The sequence below is a fragment of the Melopsittacus undulatus genome, chromosome 6 (genome assembly GCF_012275295.1).
Source record: "Melopsittacus undulatus isolate bMelUnd1 chromosome 6, bMelUnd1.mat.Z, whole genome shotgun sequence".
Classification (NCBI taxonomy): Eukaryota; Metazoa; Chordata; class Aves; order Psittaciformes; family Psittaculidae; genus Melopsittacus; species Melopsittacus undulatus.
In genome coordinates this window covers 60,930,074-60,944,762 of record NC_047532.1, presented here as the reverse complement: position 1 = coordinate 60,944,762, position 14,689 = coordinate 60,930,074, and the positions used below count along the sequence as shown (strand labels likewise).

The following is a 14,689-nucleotide window of genomic DNA, read 5'->3' as shown; positions in this document are numbered from 1 at the left end:
AATACTGCTTGCTGTCTCTGGTTTTGTTCACAGGGGCTCCCTAAGAAAATCTTTTTCTGTACAACATGAAGGTAGCATATATTTTGTTTTGTAAAAAAAAAATCACACTTTTCAGCTAAATTTAAGTAATATCCTCCGTAAAGCCAGGTAAGCTGCTGTTTTCTTGAACAAGACACAGCAACTGTTCAAACTAGAAAATTTCCCTATATTCCCTATTTTCCTTTATTCCACCAACTCTTAAGTTCAATAAACACACTGCAATTATTTGCTTTCCTTTCTTTTTAGAATGTTTTTTTCTTCAGTTTCTTGTGCACTTGTAAATGTATCAGTTGAAGATCAGTCTTTGCACAAGCTGTATCAAAATGTTCACTATCTTAAGTGTAGTAAGAGGGCACTCTCAACTTTCAGGTCAAAGATTGTTTCTTAAATAACTGGATTTTGCCTGAATATAAACTATTTTTCCACTGTATTTCTCAACCATGGCAGAGGGGGATGAGCACTGAAGAAAGAACTGGAATCAAAAGTCCATCTTCCCTTGACAAGAACACTGTCCTTGCAGCCTCTGCCCAAGGGTGTACTCGTTTCAGAAACTTCTAAAGTGAAGGGTAAAATTAACAGGCCGAAAGAAGCCTCTAGTGGCAAATGAGGCAAATTACAGTTGTCATTACTTTGACAGAAACCAGCCACTGCCCTGGCAGTCTTCAAGGACAGCTCTCATCAGCTAGCCAAGGCATTTTTTAAATGGCCAATACAGTTTTTCTCCTCCCCTGATAAATGACAGCTCAGTATTTTAGTTTCACACTGCAATGAAATGTACTTCTTAAAGTGTAAGCTCTGTTTCAAGTTATCAAAAATATAAACAGATGATAGCTGAACATCAGTATTTAAAGTACTGAATGCTATGGATGACGGTGACAAAAAACTAAAAACTCAGAACAGTAAGAGCAGGAGGAAGACAAAATTGAGTTTGCTATTTATGCTTTTTTGAATACTATGGAATGAAATGTAGTTAGAAATTTAAGCCCTGTTTGTTTTCTCCTGGAGGTTTAGAAAAAAAAATCCTAATATTTAAATAACATGCCTAAATGATCAGCATCACACAGAAGTGAAAAATGCACAAACATCAATTTCTTTCTACCTTCAGGTCACTTCATGATCATGAGTCACACTTAATGTTCTTCCTATTTTTGGGTTGCTGCATTTCTTTCTTTGCTACATCTTCCTACAAGGTAGTTTGTATGAATAAGGGATTTTGTGTACTAAGTGTTACACAGACTGAAAACAAAATGTGGATGAACCCAAACACTCTTCAGCTGGCAATGAGCATGCAGGGAAAAGCTGACACCCAATACAAACGAATTAACTGAGAGTTTATTCCAGATGGTTCTCCTCACTCAGTATACAAGTCGTCAGAATAATCTATCAAATAGACTTGGACTTTAACGATATGACTTTTTTTCTATAATGCATTTTGGTTTTTGCTTCTAATAATCTCTTAAAAAAAAATCTGCCAGATGAAATGTTCAACACAAACTGCAACCCTTACTATTTGTAGAAAATATGACTTAAAAAAGGACACTATCAGGTAATTCTTAATGTTTACACTTACAAAAAATGCTTTGGAAGCTTGAAACTAAAATCCTTTGTAGTAATTTTCTTCTTCCTACTTCCCTCTTCCAACCTTCAATGCCTTTATTAGCCCAGGATTATCATAAATGACAGAGTGCAGCTGCTGATGAAAAACATCAGAAGACTACAAATAGATAAACTGTGTTAACAAAAAAAAGGTTAATATGGAAGCTTACATGGACATTTTTTGAACAAATTAAATGCATAGGTGGCTAGGGTACTCATCTGCCAACCTTTACAGTGTCTGCTTGAGGTAGCCTTTCTAAAGAATTACTAAACAAGCCCCAACATAGTTTAGATCCTTGCATCAAAACCACTACCTCCTTGAAAGTCCACCCTCAATTTAATACCAGTGGCAATCAACATAATACATTTTAAAAGCTTTTGAAAAAAAAAAAAAAAAAAAACCAGCAGGTACAGTGGACATCCATGGTAGTTCTAAATCTGCAACCCTCAATGTACGTTGTATGCACATAAATATCTCAGCTATAATACACATTCAAGATCCATCCCTAAAAGATGTATTATGTAAAGCACAGCAACATTAACTTCAGGATACAACCCATAATTCCACATCTACAAAATAAAAGTAGAATTAGTGGCAGTTTATTGCCTCATACAAATTTAACCAACATGGCAACCATGCCAAAGGAATTAAAACATTTTCAGGACGTATGTACAGACTGTACATTTCAGAAATATCTGAACAATAAAAATTCAAGAACAATCTCTGCATTACGAATTAAACTAAACAAATGGTTTGAAACCGTCAATGCATTGAATGGGTTTACAAAGGCACTTCCCTACCCAAAATAGGAAATGACAATCTGCAGCCTAGAGGGAGGTTGGAGAAGAGTGCTCATCAACTACTGCACAATCTCAACTTTAAGAAAAAATAAGCAGGATTTAATCAAACATTTATAGGATTCAATGTGATCCACTTCTCAAAGAGTTCACATAGTCTCATCTTTGTTTTTCTCTTGTTTTTCTTGGCTCTCTTGTTCCATACTTTGGCTCCTTCGACGGTCATGTTTTTCCGAATGGTCCTTGCTGTCACTGTGATCATGTCTGTGGGAACGTTCTTTGCTTCTGCTACGCTTTCTAGACTTCTCTTTGCTGGGACTCTGGTCTCGTTTTCTGGACTTGTCAACACTATCTGTTCTTCCTCTGCTTCTGCTTCTACTTCGTTTATTTGACTTCTCTTTACTTTCATTTTTATGTTTACTTGATTTCTCTTTGCTCCTGCTTCTGCTGCGCTTACCTGTGTTCTTACTTCGGCTCCTACTCCTATGCTTTCTTTCCCTGCTTCGACTTCTACTATGTTTTCTCTCTTTTTTGGAATCCCTCTTGTCATCCCGGTGTTTCTTGTCATCCTTGTCATCTTTGTGTCTTCTCTCTTCTGTATCACCCTTACTTTTCCTTTCTTTTGATCTTTCTCTAGAGCGATCTTTTTCCCTCTCGCTTCCTCTTTCCTTATCATAATCCCTCTCCTTTTTCCTGCTCCGTTCATTCTCTTTCTCTCGCTCCCTGTCCCTGTCTCTTCTGTCTCCTTTCCTGTCACGACTTCGACTACGGCTTCTGTATCTGTCCCTGCTTCTGCTCCGCCTTCGTTCTAGTGTGCGATCGGTGCTTCGAGATCTCCGCCTTTCTTTTTCTCTCTCTTTAGCTTCACGTTCTAATCTCTGCCGTTCTCTTTCTCTTTCTAGTTCTCTATCAAAGCTAGACGATCCATGACCTTCCCGATGATGACTTCTGCTTCTGGATCTTCTGGGAGACCTTCTGGGACTGATGGATCGTCTTGGAGACCTTTTAAAACAAGAGATGTTCAATATGAAACACCACCTTCTGAAGTTACAGGACCCTCTTTAGTTTCCTATTTATACTTCATGTAAACAGTCTTTATATAATCTTAAATACCAAATATTGTCTAATTATTTTAATCAATTAGCATCCATAAACTGTGTGTCTATTGCCTTAAAGCCTATCCCACTGAAAAGACAGTATGTTTCTGGTAATCACTAGGTTCAGTATTAAACTTTTGACATTCTTTTAACACATAAGTGACCTTGAACGTCTACGTTCCACATGCCGGTCTATTTCTTCCATTCCCTCCTTGCACTCTTTCTTGATTTTTCTAGGTCTGCTTTTAATTTGCTGGTCAATGGCTTTCTGGACTGGCACAGGAATTCTTGGAAATAACGTGGAAAACCATTCAAGCTTAGTGAGGAAGGAACGAAGCATCTCCCCGATGGTCATGACACAACCTCCACCAGCCTTCACATCCAGATCCTACAAAATACAAGCAAAAAAATATCCTGATGGTCAAAAATACTCTGTACCAATTTCCAAAAAAAAAAAAAAAGCTGCTACACTAGTGCCCTCTTGAAGCCTCATGATTACGAAAAGTTACTTGTCTCATATTCTAATGTATCTCCTCAGAAAAAAATCAGCGTCTGCACCTTTTGAATTTGGCACTATGTTATAGAAAGGGAATGGGACTTAATCTATAGGCATGCAGGCACATACTAATCCTGCAGCCATCTGGATGGTATGGGACTGCTGAGGAAAAGATTAACGCGAAATCCCCTTACACAGTCTGGCTATACAGTATGATCTTGTATTTTATCTGAACGTCACAAAGATGAGAAGTCCTTTCAAACTACATTTAATACTCCATTTTGTGGATGTACAACTGTGTACCGTCATACCCAACCCTGTGGCCTAAATCATTTAAGAACTACATCATTGCCTATCTAAAAATGATCACAGAAAAACCTCTATAGTATAAAATGGCATCCTAACAGAATTGGAAGCAATAGCAAACCAACTGCCATGAAGCAGTGAGGTTTCTAATTTAGAAACATGTAAAAAAATAAATAAATGAACAAATAATTGGAAACGCATAATCCATGATGACCATTGTCTCTGAAAAGGGTCATTACCGCATGAAGGCCTTCTTGCTATGCCCTCTCACAGCTCAGGACATGTTAGTCAGCTATTGTCAGTCCCAAACCTATAGTGCAAGCACACAAGGAAAGTGAGATTTGTTATCTAAACAGGAAGAGAAAATCTAAATGTAAAACTGCTTGCACTCACACACATTTAAGTGTTCAGATATACAGTTTTTTCCAAATATAATCGCTGCAGAGATCTAAAGAAGAAAAAAAGGAGTTAAACGTAGCACCTGGAGAGTACGTACAGTTAAGCAAAATAAACATAAGAAGCACTTTGAAAAAATAACTCTGAATCATGGGAAGATTTTCACAGCAGCATGACAAAAGATGAACTGCTTCCACATATTTTAAGAACTGGAGGGGAAAAAAAGTCCTGTAGGTTTAAGTAATTCCATATATATAAATATATTTGATTTATCCTAATGAGCTTGATCAGGATTAGTAACAAACTTCAGAAAAGCAGCCCCAAGCACTTTTTCTCTACATACCACAAAGCTACTGAAAGCAGCCAGGAAAGAAACACTGATTCCAAAGATATACTGGGAGGTTTTAAACAACAATAAATACACACTGATCACCAGTATCTGCAAAAACTGAAATGTATAACCTACAAGAAGTGCTGTGAATAACGAACCAGTTAAGACCTGCAAAATGAATCACACTTGTGATCACTTTTTTGTCCTGGGTATCAAGCTGTTTGTGGAACCCTGAAAATGAAGCCACCCCAGTCCTCCTCATGAATTACCACACTGCAGAGAAGAGCTCATGTTAGCTAGCACCACCTGGGGGAGAAGGAGGATATCACAGTGATGCAATCAAGATTTCAATTTGCTTGGATTTTTGTTACAAACATACAATAACATAAGTTTACCTGAAATAACAGCTGTTTCCTTTGGCAGTGTTTTTGATACTTAGCATGAAAGAAGCTGTTCAAAATAAATACACTGCATGGCAGTCAGATACAGGTATAATTAACACTATTTTTAATACAAGCATTTGGACATAATTTGCAACATGGGAGATTTCTTGAAGTAGATGCCTACTGTCACACCAAAGAGAGCAAGTGATCCTTCCTGTGCCATTCTTAAATCTAGGACGTAATGTAAAACCTGCTCAATACATACAAATTGTGAGAGTATACTGAACTTCACGGACTGAGCAACCTCACCCACCAGCCCTGTCTCAGCTTCTCCAGACAGTACACATCAGAACTATTGTACAAACAGTATACTCTTATCTGACCACATAATAATGAGGTCTCTTCACTGTTTCTTTGTGGCTTTTGCCCCATTAACAAAGACATTAAGGTTACTAGAAACAATGCCACCTTACATCGTAATTAGGCTGGTTGTTTCTGCTCTGAAGAAATCCTGGACATGAACAACCACCAGAGAGATTTTGGTGGATTTTTCAAGGTCCGTGTTGGTTTCCACTATGTACTTCCACGCTTCTATGTAAGCACCAATTCCCCCTGTCACAGCCATAAATGCAAAACACAAATTTGGCACTCTCAGGAATTACTATACCTTGCTTAAAAATTCTTCTTTTTATAAAAACTGCATGGAAGCTCTACTCACAGCACCTGCTGTCTGTAATCTGGTTTAATAAACCTGTTTCATGTGGCTTTGTAGTATTTGTCAGAGAAATATCCTAAGCAATAGACAATTCTGTTACATCTTAGAAACCTAAGCTTAATGACCCAGGTCCCAGCTCAGGCCTGCTTCTTGCACTGATGAATTAAGTAACAATAACATTGCAACATTCAAATTACAGAAAACCTTATCAAGAAATGTTTAAATCTATAGGAGTTACACAAAAAGAAACAAAAGAAAATGAATTATTACCCTTGCCGACATACCTCTTCATCATCAAGAAAGGATTCAAACCAGTCCCATAGATCTGTAGGTGGCTGTGTGTACCTTTAAGTACAAAAAGAATGCAGAATCTTAACACAGCTTTCTATATATTAAATTAATCATTAGTTGATTATATTGATACTTACCTAATATACATAAATCCAAGAGCCCTAATATATGGAGAGTCTGTGTGAGTTATAAGGCCCATCACTTGCTTACGGGTGAGTTTCAGTGTAAATAATTTGTAGAGCAGACAAAAGGCAGTAGACACAATTCCTCCAGTTCCAACACCACGCACCTTTTGGAAGACAAAAAGTTAGGTGACAACACCAAAAGTCAAAAGACATTACCCCCACTCTACAAAAGAATATGAGAACTATAGATGAGGTTAGACATAAGGAAGTCATTCTTCCCTGTGACGGTGGTGAGGCATTGGAACAGGATGCCCAAGGAAGTGGTGGATGCTCCATCCCTGGCAGTGTTCAAGGCCTGGTTGGAGGGGGATTTCAGCAACCTGGTCTAGCAGATGTCCCTGGCCACGGCAGGCGGGTTGGAACTAGGTGACCTTAAGGCCCTTTCCAACCCAGAATTCAATCATTCTATAACTAACACAGGATGAAATCTAAATCTGCAAACAGAGCTATGTGGAAAAAGTAACAGCTCTTGCATCCACAGCTCTGGAAGAGCTGTGATGATTTTTTTACATCACATCAACTCTTTGTAATAAACACTGCTACATCTAGGGACTGAGCCAACACACAAGCAAATTTTGGCCTATGTTAAGAAATTTATTTATCAGACAGGAAAACGTAACAAGGCACGTACTTCTACTTACCCCTCCACACATCCCTGTCTGGCCTGCTGTTTTCCTGCTCCCCTTTTCCCATGGTTCAACATGCGTAACCTGAAAGAGTTGGTAGGAAAAAAGAAAATTACAGTTTCAACCTCCATAATGTTTTACACAAACCTAATGTAAACAACAGATATCCTAATCAGTCATAAATAGCTGTCTTCTACAAAATTCAACACCGAGTCTGCTTTGTCATTAAAGCAAAACATTTGGGTTTTTTAATTACCACATTAAGAAATTATAGCTAGACAAGTTTAAAAACAAACAAAAAAAGAAAGCCCCCAAACAGCCCCAACACAAGCATCCATGTTTATTCCATACTCCACATATTTTCAAGTACTTTATGACTAAATCACATCATTACCATTTTCTATGGCTACCAAACTATTACTTCTTTTAAACTATCTCCTAACCAAGTTTAGTAATACCTGATGATGACACATAGAGGAGTCAAAATCTACAATCTCACAATCATATTCCATGAATTTAGCTAGATTTAAGAATCACCTACAATTACGGCAAAAGAAAAATGTCCATCAGGTGTAGTGGAAAAAAGCCAGGGTCTTTTTCTGTACACTGCAGTGATGTTCTTGGATAAAATCGTTTCTAAGTACTGAGTAAATCTTACCTAATTCCAGTCTTTTAAGATGCACAAAAACAGTTACCCAACACCATTCCATAAATTTGACAATAAATCACAAGCAATTTAAGAACTATTAAAGTGTTCAAGCTTATCTGAAATTGTGAAATGCAGATAAGTTACATTTGACTCAATAAGTACACTTCCTCAACATGTCACCTTTAAAAAGCAAGTAAAAACAATACAGTGGTATTACAATGGATTTGGAGTAAGATTTTGTGGCCTGCAGTTGTACTGCATTTACATTTTAAATGCTTTAACAATACTTAAAACTAACTGCACTATCACCTGAAATCAGAGATATGCCAATGGCTAGAGCTGCTGAACTGTCCAGGTTTTTTTGTGAAATGCCAGTACTGCAGAAATCAAAATCCACTTGACTTCCTGTATTATTTGCATCATACAAGAAGTTCACAAATACTTCGTAAACAATACTGCACATCCTTCTGATTTTTTACACATTTACCTCTCACAGGAAATAGAAGGTATTTTTTTGTCAAAGGATCAAGTACAACACTATCACAATGGCAGTTTTCATTTTTTTACTTATTTATTAGCCACAATTAAAATAAATAAGCTGGTTAAAAAAAAAGGCCTTATAACAATACTCATTTCGCAAAAGAGTACTTAAAGTTTTGCTGCTACAAGGACTGCTCCATATGCTCAACTTGTTGGAAGATACAGGTTAAATGAAGTCAAAGGCATGCACATGGTGCTAACATGGGGGATAAAGAAGAGGAAGTCATCCACTTTGCAGACAGAACTGAAACAAGACCAGAACTACAAGTGAATATATTCAAATACGTGGACAGAATCCATACCTTCAAAGATAGTCCCTATTACCAGCTGCCTGTGTGACTTACAAGATCATCTCTCCCAATAAGCCAGCACTCACCATTCTCAGATTTATTAAATGAGGCACAAACCAAAATAAACAAAAAAACCACCTGAAAATACTGCTATGATGGGCATGGTGCTCATTCAAAGGATGGGGGGAGAAGTCTGCAATTGTTCAGAATTCTTGAAATATGAACAGAACTCAAATCATCTGAATACCAGTGAAGTACCTTAACCATCAGGTTATCTTCTCCCTCACACCTATTTAGCACACAGAATAAACTGTCAATTTGAGTAAACAATCTTTACTTACATTGGATTAATAAGCAGATATTTAATGATTTATCAAATTACTTACCGAATTCAAGACATTTAAGGAATGAGACAAGCAAATGAACTGTATGACCTACTGCAGTTAAGCTCTACCAATACTAAGAAGACAAATCACATAAAATATTTTTACCCCATCTGAGAGGGTCCCTGTACACTAATGTAAGCTCTCAAATTTTCTCGAAATAGATTTCTTCTAAAAAATTTTCAGCACTGGCCATCAACTACAAAAAACTTTGCTGTTTTCAATTCTGACAGTAATAACGATTTATCTCATATGCAGCAAGTGGTAAATTAACTGAAGAGAAGCTTTGTCAACAATCGATGTTACTTTAAGTATTAGGAGAATTGAGTAGTCCACTCTAAATAACAGAGGCAAGGAGAGAAGTGCTATCATTAAGATGAAAAACAGCACTGTCTTCATAAGTACGTGCAAGCAATGCCAAAAAAAAAAAAGTCAAAACATTTCTGTGGAGTTATTTTTAATAATGACAGTGCCCTAAGTAACTAGACTTGCCCCGCTTAAGTAAGACAAAAAGGCTACCTTTTATTTTTATTTCCAAGTATATTGAAACCCTCTGACACAGTAACATCGTCAAGCAGAACCGATTCACCCGAGAAAAACACCTCAATCACCACCAAAGTACAGCTGACTGAAGAGAGCAGCTCTGAATTACCTAAATTTCGCTCTCATTATCAAAACAAAGAATGTCGCTGTGTTGATGAGCATTAATTATGCATACCTCCACCTGGGAGGCTGGCTTGATGGAAGCCTTGCTGCAAAACTGATTCAGTCCTGCTAACAAAACAAGAACCGAGACATGGGTGCACTGATACAGTTCAGTTTTATCCCCAGCACTGCCTACTTAACACCAAAAGCAGCAGTAAACTGAACAGGTTTTTGACTGGGTGCGAGGGGGGGGTCTTGACCTCTAACTGAGGAAGAAGGCCACAGGCAAACTGCTGCTGAAACCACTTCTGCGCAGTTACAGGGTGCCGGCAGCTCCTCGGCTGTGCGCAGTGCCCGTCTGTGAAGTGACATGCAGATCGGGTCCCCTCTATATCTCTTCGAAAGAAAGCGCGGTCCTCAGACGGCCATTTCATCCTCACTGCTCCGGCTCACGCTGCCAACTTAAACAATAACCTGGAACTCCGTAATTCCAAATGCGAAGCGGAACACGTTTGTAAGGAAAACAGCACCGTTAAATCCCCTAATCAAGCACTAAAAAATACATTTGCTCCCTCCGAATATAGCACGTAAGGGACAGGAAGGCAAAACAGAGAACCAGCAACAACCACAGTCTTCCCCCTTCAAAACCCTTCACCACCGGGAGGCTCGGGCCAAGCGCCAGCGTAGCTCCGGGGAGCCCAGGGCGCGGCCCGCAGGCTCACCTTGAAGTATATCTCGTCCACCACTTCGTGGTAAGTCTTCAGCTCATAAAGCTGCACCTTGAAGTAGGGCGACGAGAGAATGTTGGTGAGAATCATTGGGTTCAGGTTCATGGTCTTCTCGTTGCCCCACAGTGGCAGCACATTGCCCTGCTTGCCTGAGGCCGCCAGCTTGGGAGCTCCGCTCTGCAGCTGCTGCTGGGCCGGTGGGACGGCACCGGGCTGGTGCTGGGCCGTCTGCTGCCCCTGGCAGTTCCCAGCGCCGACGGCGGGGCTATTGTTGGCCATAGCGGCTCAGGCCCGGGGCAGGGCGGCAGCACGCGGCCTGCGGGGTGCACGAGCGACCAGGCCGTACCACACCAGATCGCAGACTACGGAGCCAGCCGCAGCTTCCACCAACCGCTGACAAGATGGCGGACTCCACGGAAGTGACGAAAACAACTTCCGGGGCCGAGCCTGCCAATCCCCGCGGGGGAGCGTGGCTGCGCTGAGTGGGAGAATGCCCACCTGGCTCCGGTCCTTTCCCGGTGTGTGGCCTCACGGGTCTTTCTCTTTTTCACCCGCCGGCTTCTCATGTGGCTGGGAGGCGAGACTTGTCGCCAGCTTTACCTTCTCGTGTTTGTGTCGCGGGGATCGCGCTGTCCTTTGCCCGAGGCTCGCTAACGGCCAGGCCGTGGTTCTTTCGGGCGAGGAGGGCCCTGCCGAGCAGAGCGCGCGGGGGTTGGACAGCTGTCGTCACGGGAACGCCTCGGGCCATGCTAGACATATAGCTAAGGCGGTAGTGGGGCTCATCGGACGCGCTGGCGTTGGTAACGAGGGCAGGGCACAGCAGGGGAGCGAGCACCGGCGGCGCTAACAAAGAAGGACAAAGACGTCGAGCTTGTAGGGATCTCGGGGGAAGAAGCGTGTATCTGCGTCAGGGTACAGCAAAGCTGGCGCGCTAAAACTAGCGTTGGCTATGAGGCCTGCTCCCCCAGCAGGCAGAGCAGCTCCTGAGGGTTTGTCATACACAAAAAAAAAAACAAACTGTGCTGCTGAATTCAAGCTGAACATCTTTGAAAATGAGTAATACTGCATACAGACTCGGAACAATGAGAATTAGGTTAACGCATTTGAAAGCACTAAGATTTAAGGAAATAACTGTTAAATGCTAACAGGAAACAAAATACAAACTCCTTCAGGTTTGCCTGAAACATAAATATGTCGAGGTTACGTTTAACTCATTACTCAAAAGTTTTCCAGCAGGTTTTTAACTGCACACTATTTTGAAAAAGCAAAATAATAATAATAATTAAAAAACTAGTAAACTTTTATATTAAGCTTTAATCAGAAGTACAAAAGGGAGACTGAATGTACAGGAGCTGCCAAGAGATTCTGAACATGGAATTAATGTTCAATAAAATAACTGAAAGTCCACCAAAGTGATAGCAACCTAGGCATAGTAGGACAAAATACATTGTACACAGAGAGAAGGGCTTTGCATTGCTCAGCACAAAAGAAAGGGATGCAGGGTTAAGTTGGTTTGGAAGCATCTGTGGAAGTAGCATCTCTAATTGTATACTATTTAAAACTTATTTATATTTTGAATTTGAAAAGCAGGTGTATTCGAATTTAAGTACTTCCAGCAGTATTTACCTCCTTGTAAATAAGAGTATAAGTGTAATGTCGAAAACCTTCTAAATAGAACATCTTCACTCTTCATTACAAGTTGAAAACCTGAGAAACAGTGACTCATCTTCATTAATCTGTCCCTTTAACATATCTTAGAGCTGGTACTGTAGCAGAAAAGCGTTCTTATCAGGGCCGTTTGACAGTTACCAGTTTCCCTAAACTCTATGCTATCTAAGCTCTTCATTTAGCTTAGAAAAGCACTCCCCTTTTCTAGGAATAACTTCTCCAGCCTCCCTTTGGCCTCCTTGCCCCAAAGATATTAATAAAACCATTTATTAGCACAGGACTTTACCATCTTGAGGCAGCAAACATCCGTTTAACAATCTCGTGAAATGAAAGAACTAATCACAAAATTAATTCTAAGGAAGTGCTGTAGCAGTGAGGTAATCTTGCTCTGGATTCAGCTAGCTACAGTAGTGACTTTGAGTGGTTCTGGTATGGTTTTTCAGGGTATCCTTGACTCTGAGCACTTCCTTAATGTCTTCTGTAATCACTTCAAGACAGCCTATATTTCTGTTGTAACTGTTACCCAAATTGTGTTTTCATGTTTATCTTTTGTTGTTGGAATATTTAGTCAGTACAGTTCAAACCTCAAGTGGTCTTCCTCTGTATGACATTTTTGTTCTTCTTATGCAGATCCTTTTTGGTGGTGATGCTGAAACCTTTACAGCTGCAAACCAGGAAACCGTTTGCTGAAAATGAGATTTTCTTTCCTCAAGCATCCCAGCTGGTCTTTATACAGAACAGAGCCAAAACAAAACAAACATACACATGAACAAGGAGGACTGCAAAGAACTATATATATAACAGTAAAAAAAGAGGATGGTTCTTTATGCAAGAGCCTAGGCTCCCTTCTCATTCAACAGATAAATTCTGAATTTTCTCAAACAGGCCTACTCTGTTAGTTGAATCTGAGGAGAAAACTATTGGCACCTAGTCACTGAACATCCTCTGAATCTGGTGCGAGAGGAATGCTTGTTAGCTCTTGAGTTATAGGTTAAGCAGTATTGCTGCATGTATTTTTCTGTCAAATATCAGTGTAGTGTCTTCTAGCAGTAGTGCTGCATTAGATGCCTTCTGCTATCACATTTAAATATGTGCACTTCAGCTTCAAAGGGAAAGTCCAGGAATTGCATACAGTTCTCTTTCTCATCCCAAACACTGAAGGATAAGTTTTAGCAGTTTAGGATTTCTTGATTCATGACTTTCTACAGTGAGATGCTTTTATTCCACTATAGTCATGTATTTTTTGTTCTTCATGTGGTACAAAAGTAACAGGCTTCTCTAAAAATAGCTTGCTTAATTTGTGGACATACTTAACTAAATACAACCAGAACTTTCAGTTTGAATTTACAGATTGTAATCTTAGAAATACCTTTGAGCTGAAGTTTCTGAGAAACCTCATCAACTTGGACCTTGTTTGAGCAGGGGGTGCACTAGATAACATCTAAAGGTCCCTCCCAGCAGAAATTATTCTATGATGTCGTGAGACTTAAGTAGATATACGACCACATGAAGGATGGACATGTGTGACACGATGGACCAAAACAGGCTTTAGACATACTAAATATTTCCTTTTTTTTGTGAGAGAATACAAAAATTTTACAAGGAATAATCACAATTTTTTTCTTTTTTTTTTTTTTTTTCAAGCAAGATCAGATTCCCTGATGTCAAAGCAGATTGTGCAGTTTAAAACTACTAATAGGGCTATTTCTTTCATGTTGCCAGTCTTCAAAAGGTGGGATCTCTGGTCAATTTTGCCATGCAATACAAAACAAATAAAAAAGAGATTTCTATGACTACATTGTTTGATAATGGAGAATTAAACATCTGATAATACCGAAGGTTTTACTTACAGTAGTACATTTTTGGGGTGAAGTCTTACAAAGGAAATTGCGTGAATTCACAATTTGCTGTAAATTTACTTTTACTGTATAATGTAACTTCACTACTGTTCTTTCCCTGTTTTTTGGGTTTTTTTTCTTTTAATAATGTCATATTGAATTATGAGTAGAATTTTACAAGGTACCAAAATCGATAGCATTTTAAGCCAGGACATTAAAGACTTCTATTAATAAACTTTACAGTATCTCTCTGAGATACAAATATTATCCACAGTTTATGGATTGTCTAATTAAAACACAAGTACTAAATGTTCAGGATTAAATTGTGATTCAGACAAAAAGAACAACTGAGTTATAAAACAAAGAGACTTGAACCTATCTTTTCTTTCCTTGTGCAAGGTATTCATAGCCTTAGTTCAATAACAGTTTATTTTCTTTGCTAAAAAGCAAGGACCTGATTAAAAAGTTAAAATCAATTTACTAGACTACTCAAAGGCATTTAATGGGAATTATTCTCTACACAGAGTTTCTGCTGACAGCCAAATTGGGTCATGCACACCTTTAAAGCCTGTTGAGGAAAAATCCTGCAAAAGTAATTGACCAGATGTTACATATAAACTCGAAAAGATATTTGCTCTATAGATGTTGTAACATTACTGATCTTTACTTATTTAAACCCTGTTTGCAAG

General features: G+C 39.2%; 1 protein-coding gene and 1 long non-coding RNA gene across 2 annotated transcripts; one reads left to right on the top strand and one right to left on the bottom strand.

The window, feature by feature from the left end:
• Positions 1-2,016: 2,016 nt before the first annotated feature.
• On the bottom strand, positions 2,017-10,898 carry PRPF38B (pre-mRNA processing factor 38B). Its single transcript, XM_005148079.4, has 6 exons — positions 10,489-10,898; positions 7,275-7,343; positions 6,586-6,737; positions 6,442-6,502; positions 3,695-3,918; positions 2,017-3,435 (listed from the first exon to the last, which is right to left on the bottom strand). The coding sequence occupies exons 1-6, from the start codon at positions 10,771-10,773 to the stop codon at positions 2,583-2,585; spliced, it is 1,644 nt and encodes a 547-aa protein (XP_005148136.1). The 5' UTR covers positions 10,774-10,898; the 3' UTR covers positions 2,017-2,582.
• Positions 10,899-10,957: 59 nt separating this feature from the next.
• LOC115946342 (uncharacterized) lies at positions 10,958-13,801 on the top strand. Its single transcript, XR_004080436.2, has 2 exons — positions 10,958-11,012; positions 12,793-13,801. It is a non-coding gene; the product is annotated as an uncharacterized lncRNA (long non-coding RNA).
• The last annotated feature ends 888 nt before the right edge of the window (positions 13,802-14,689 follow it).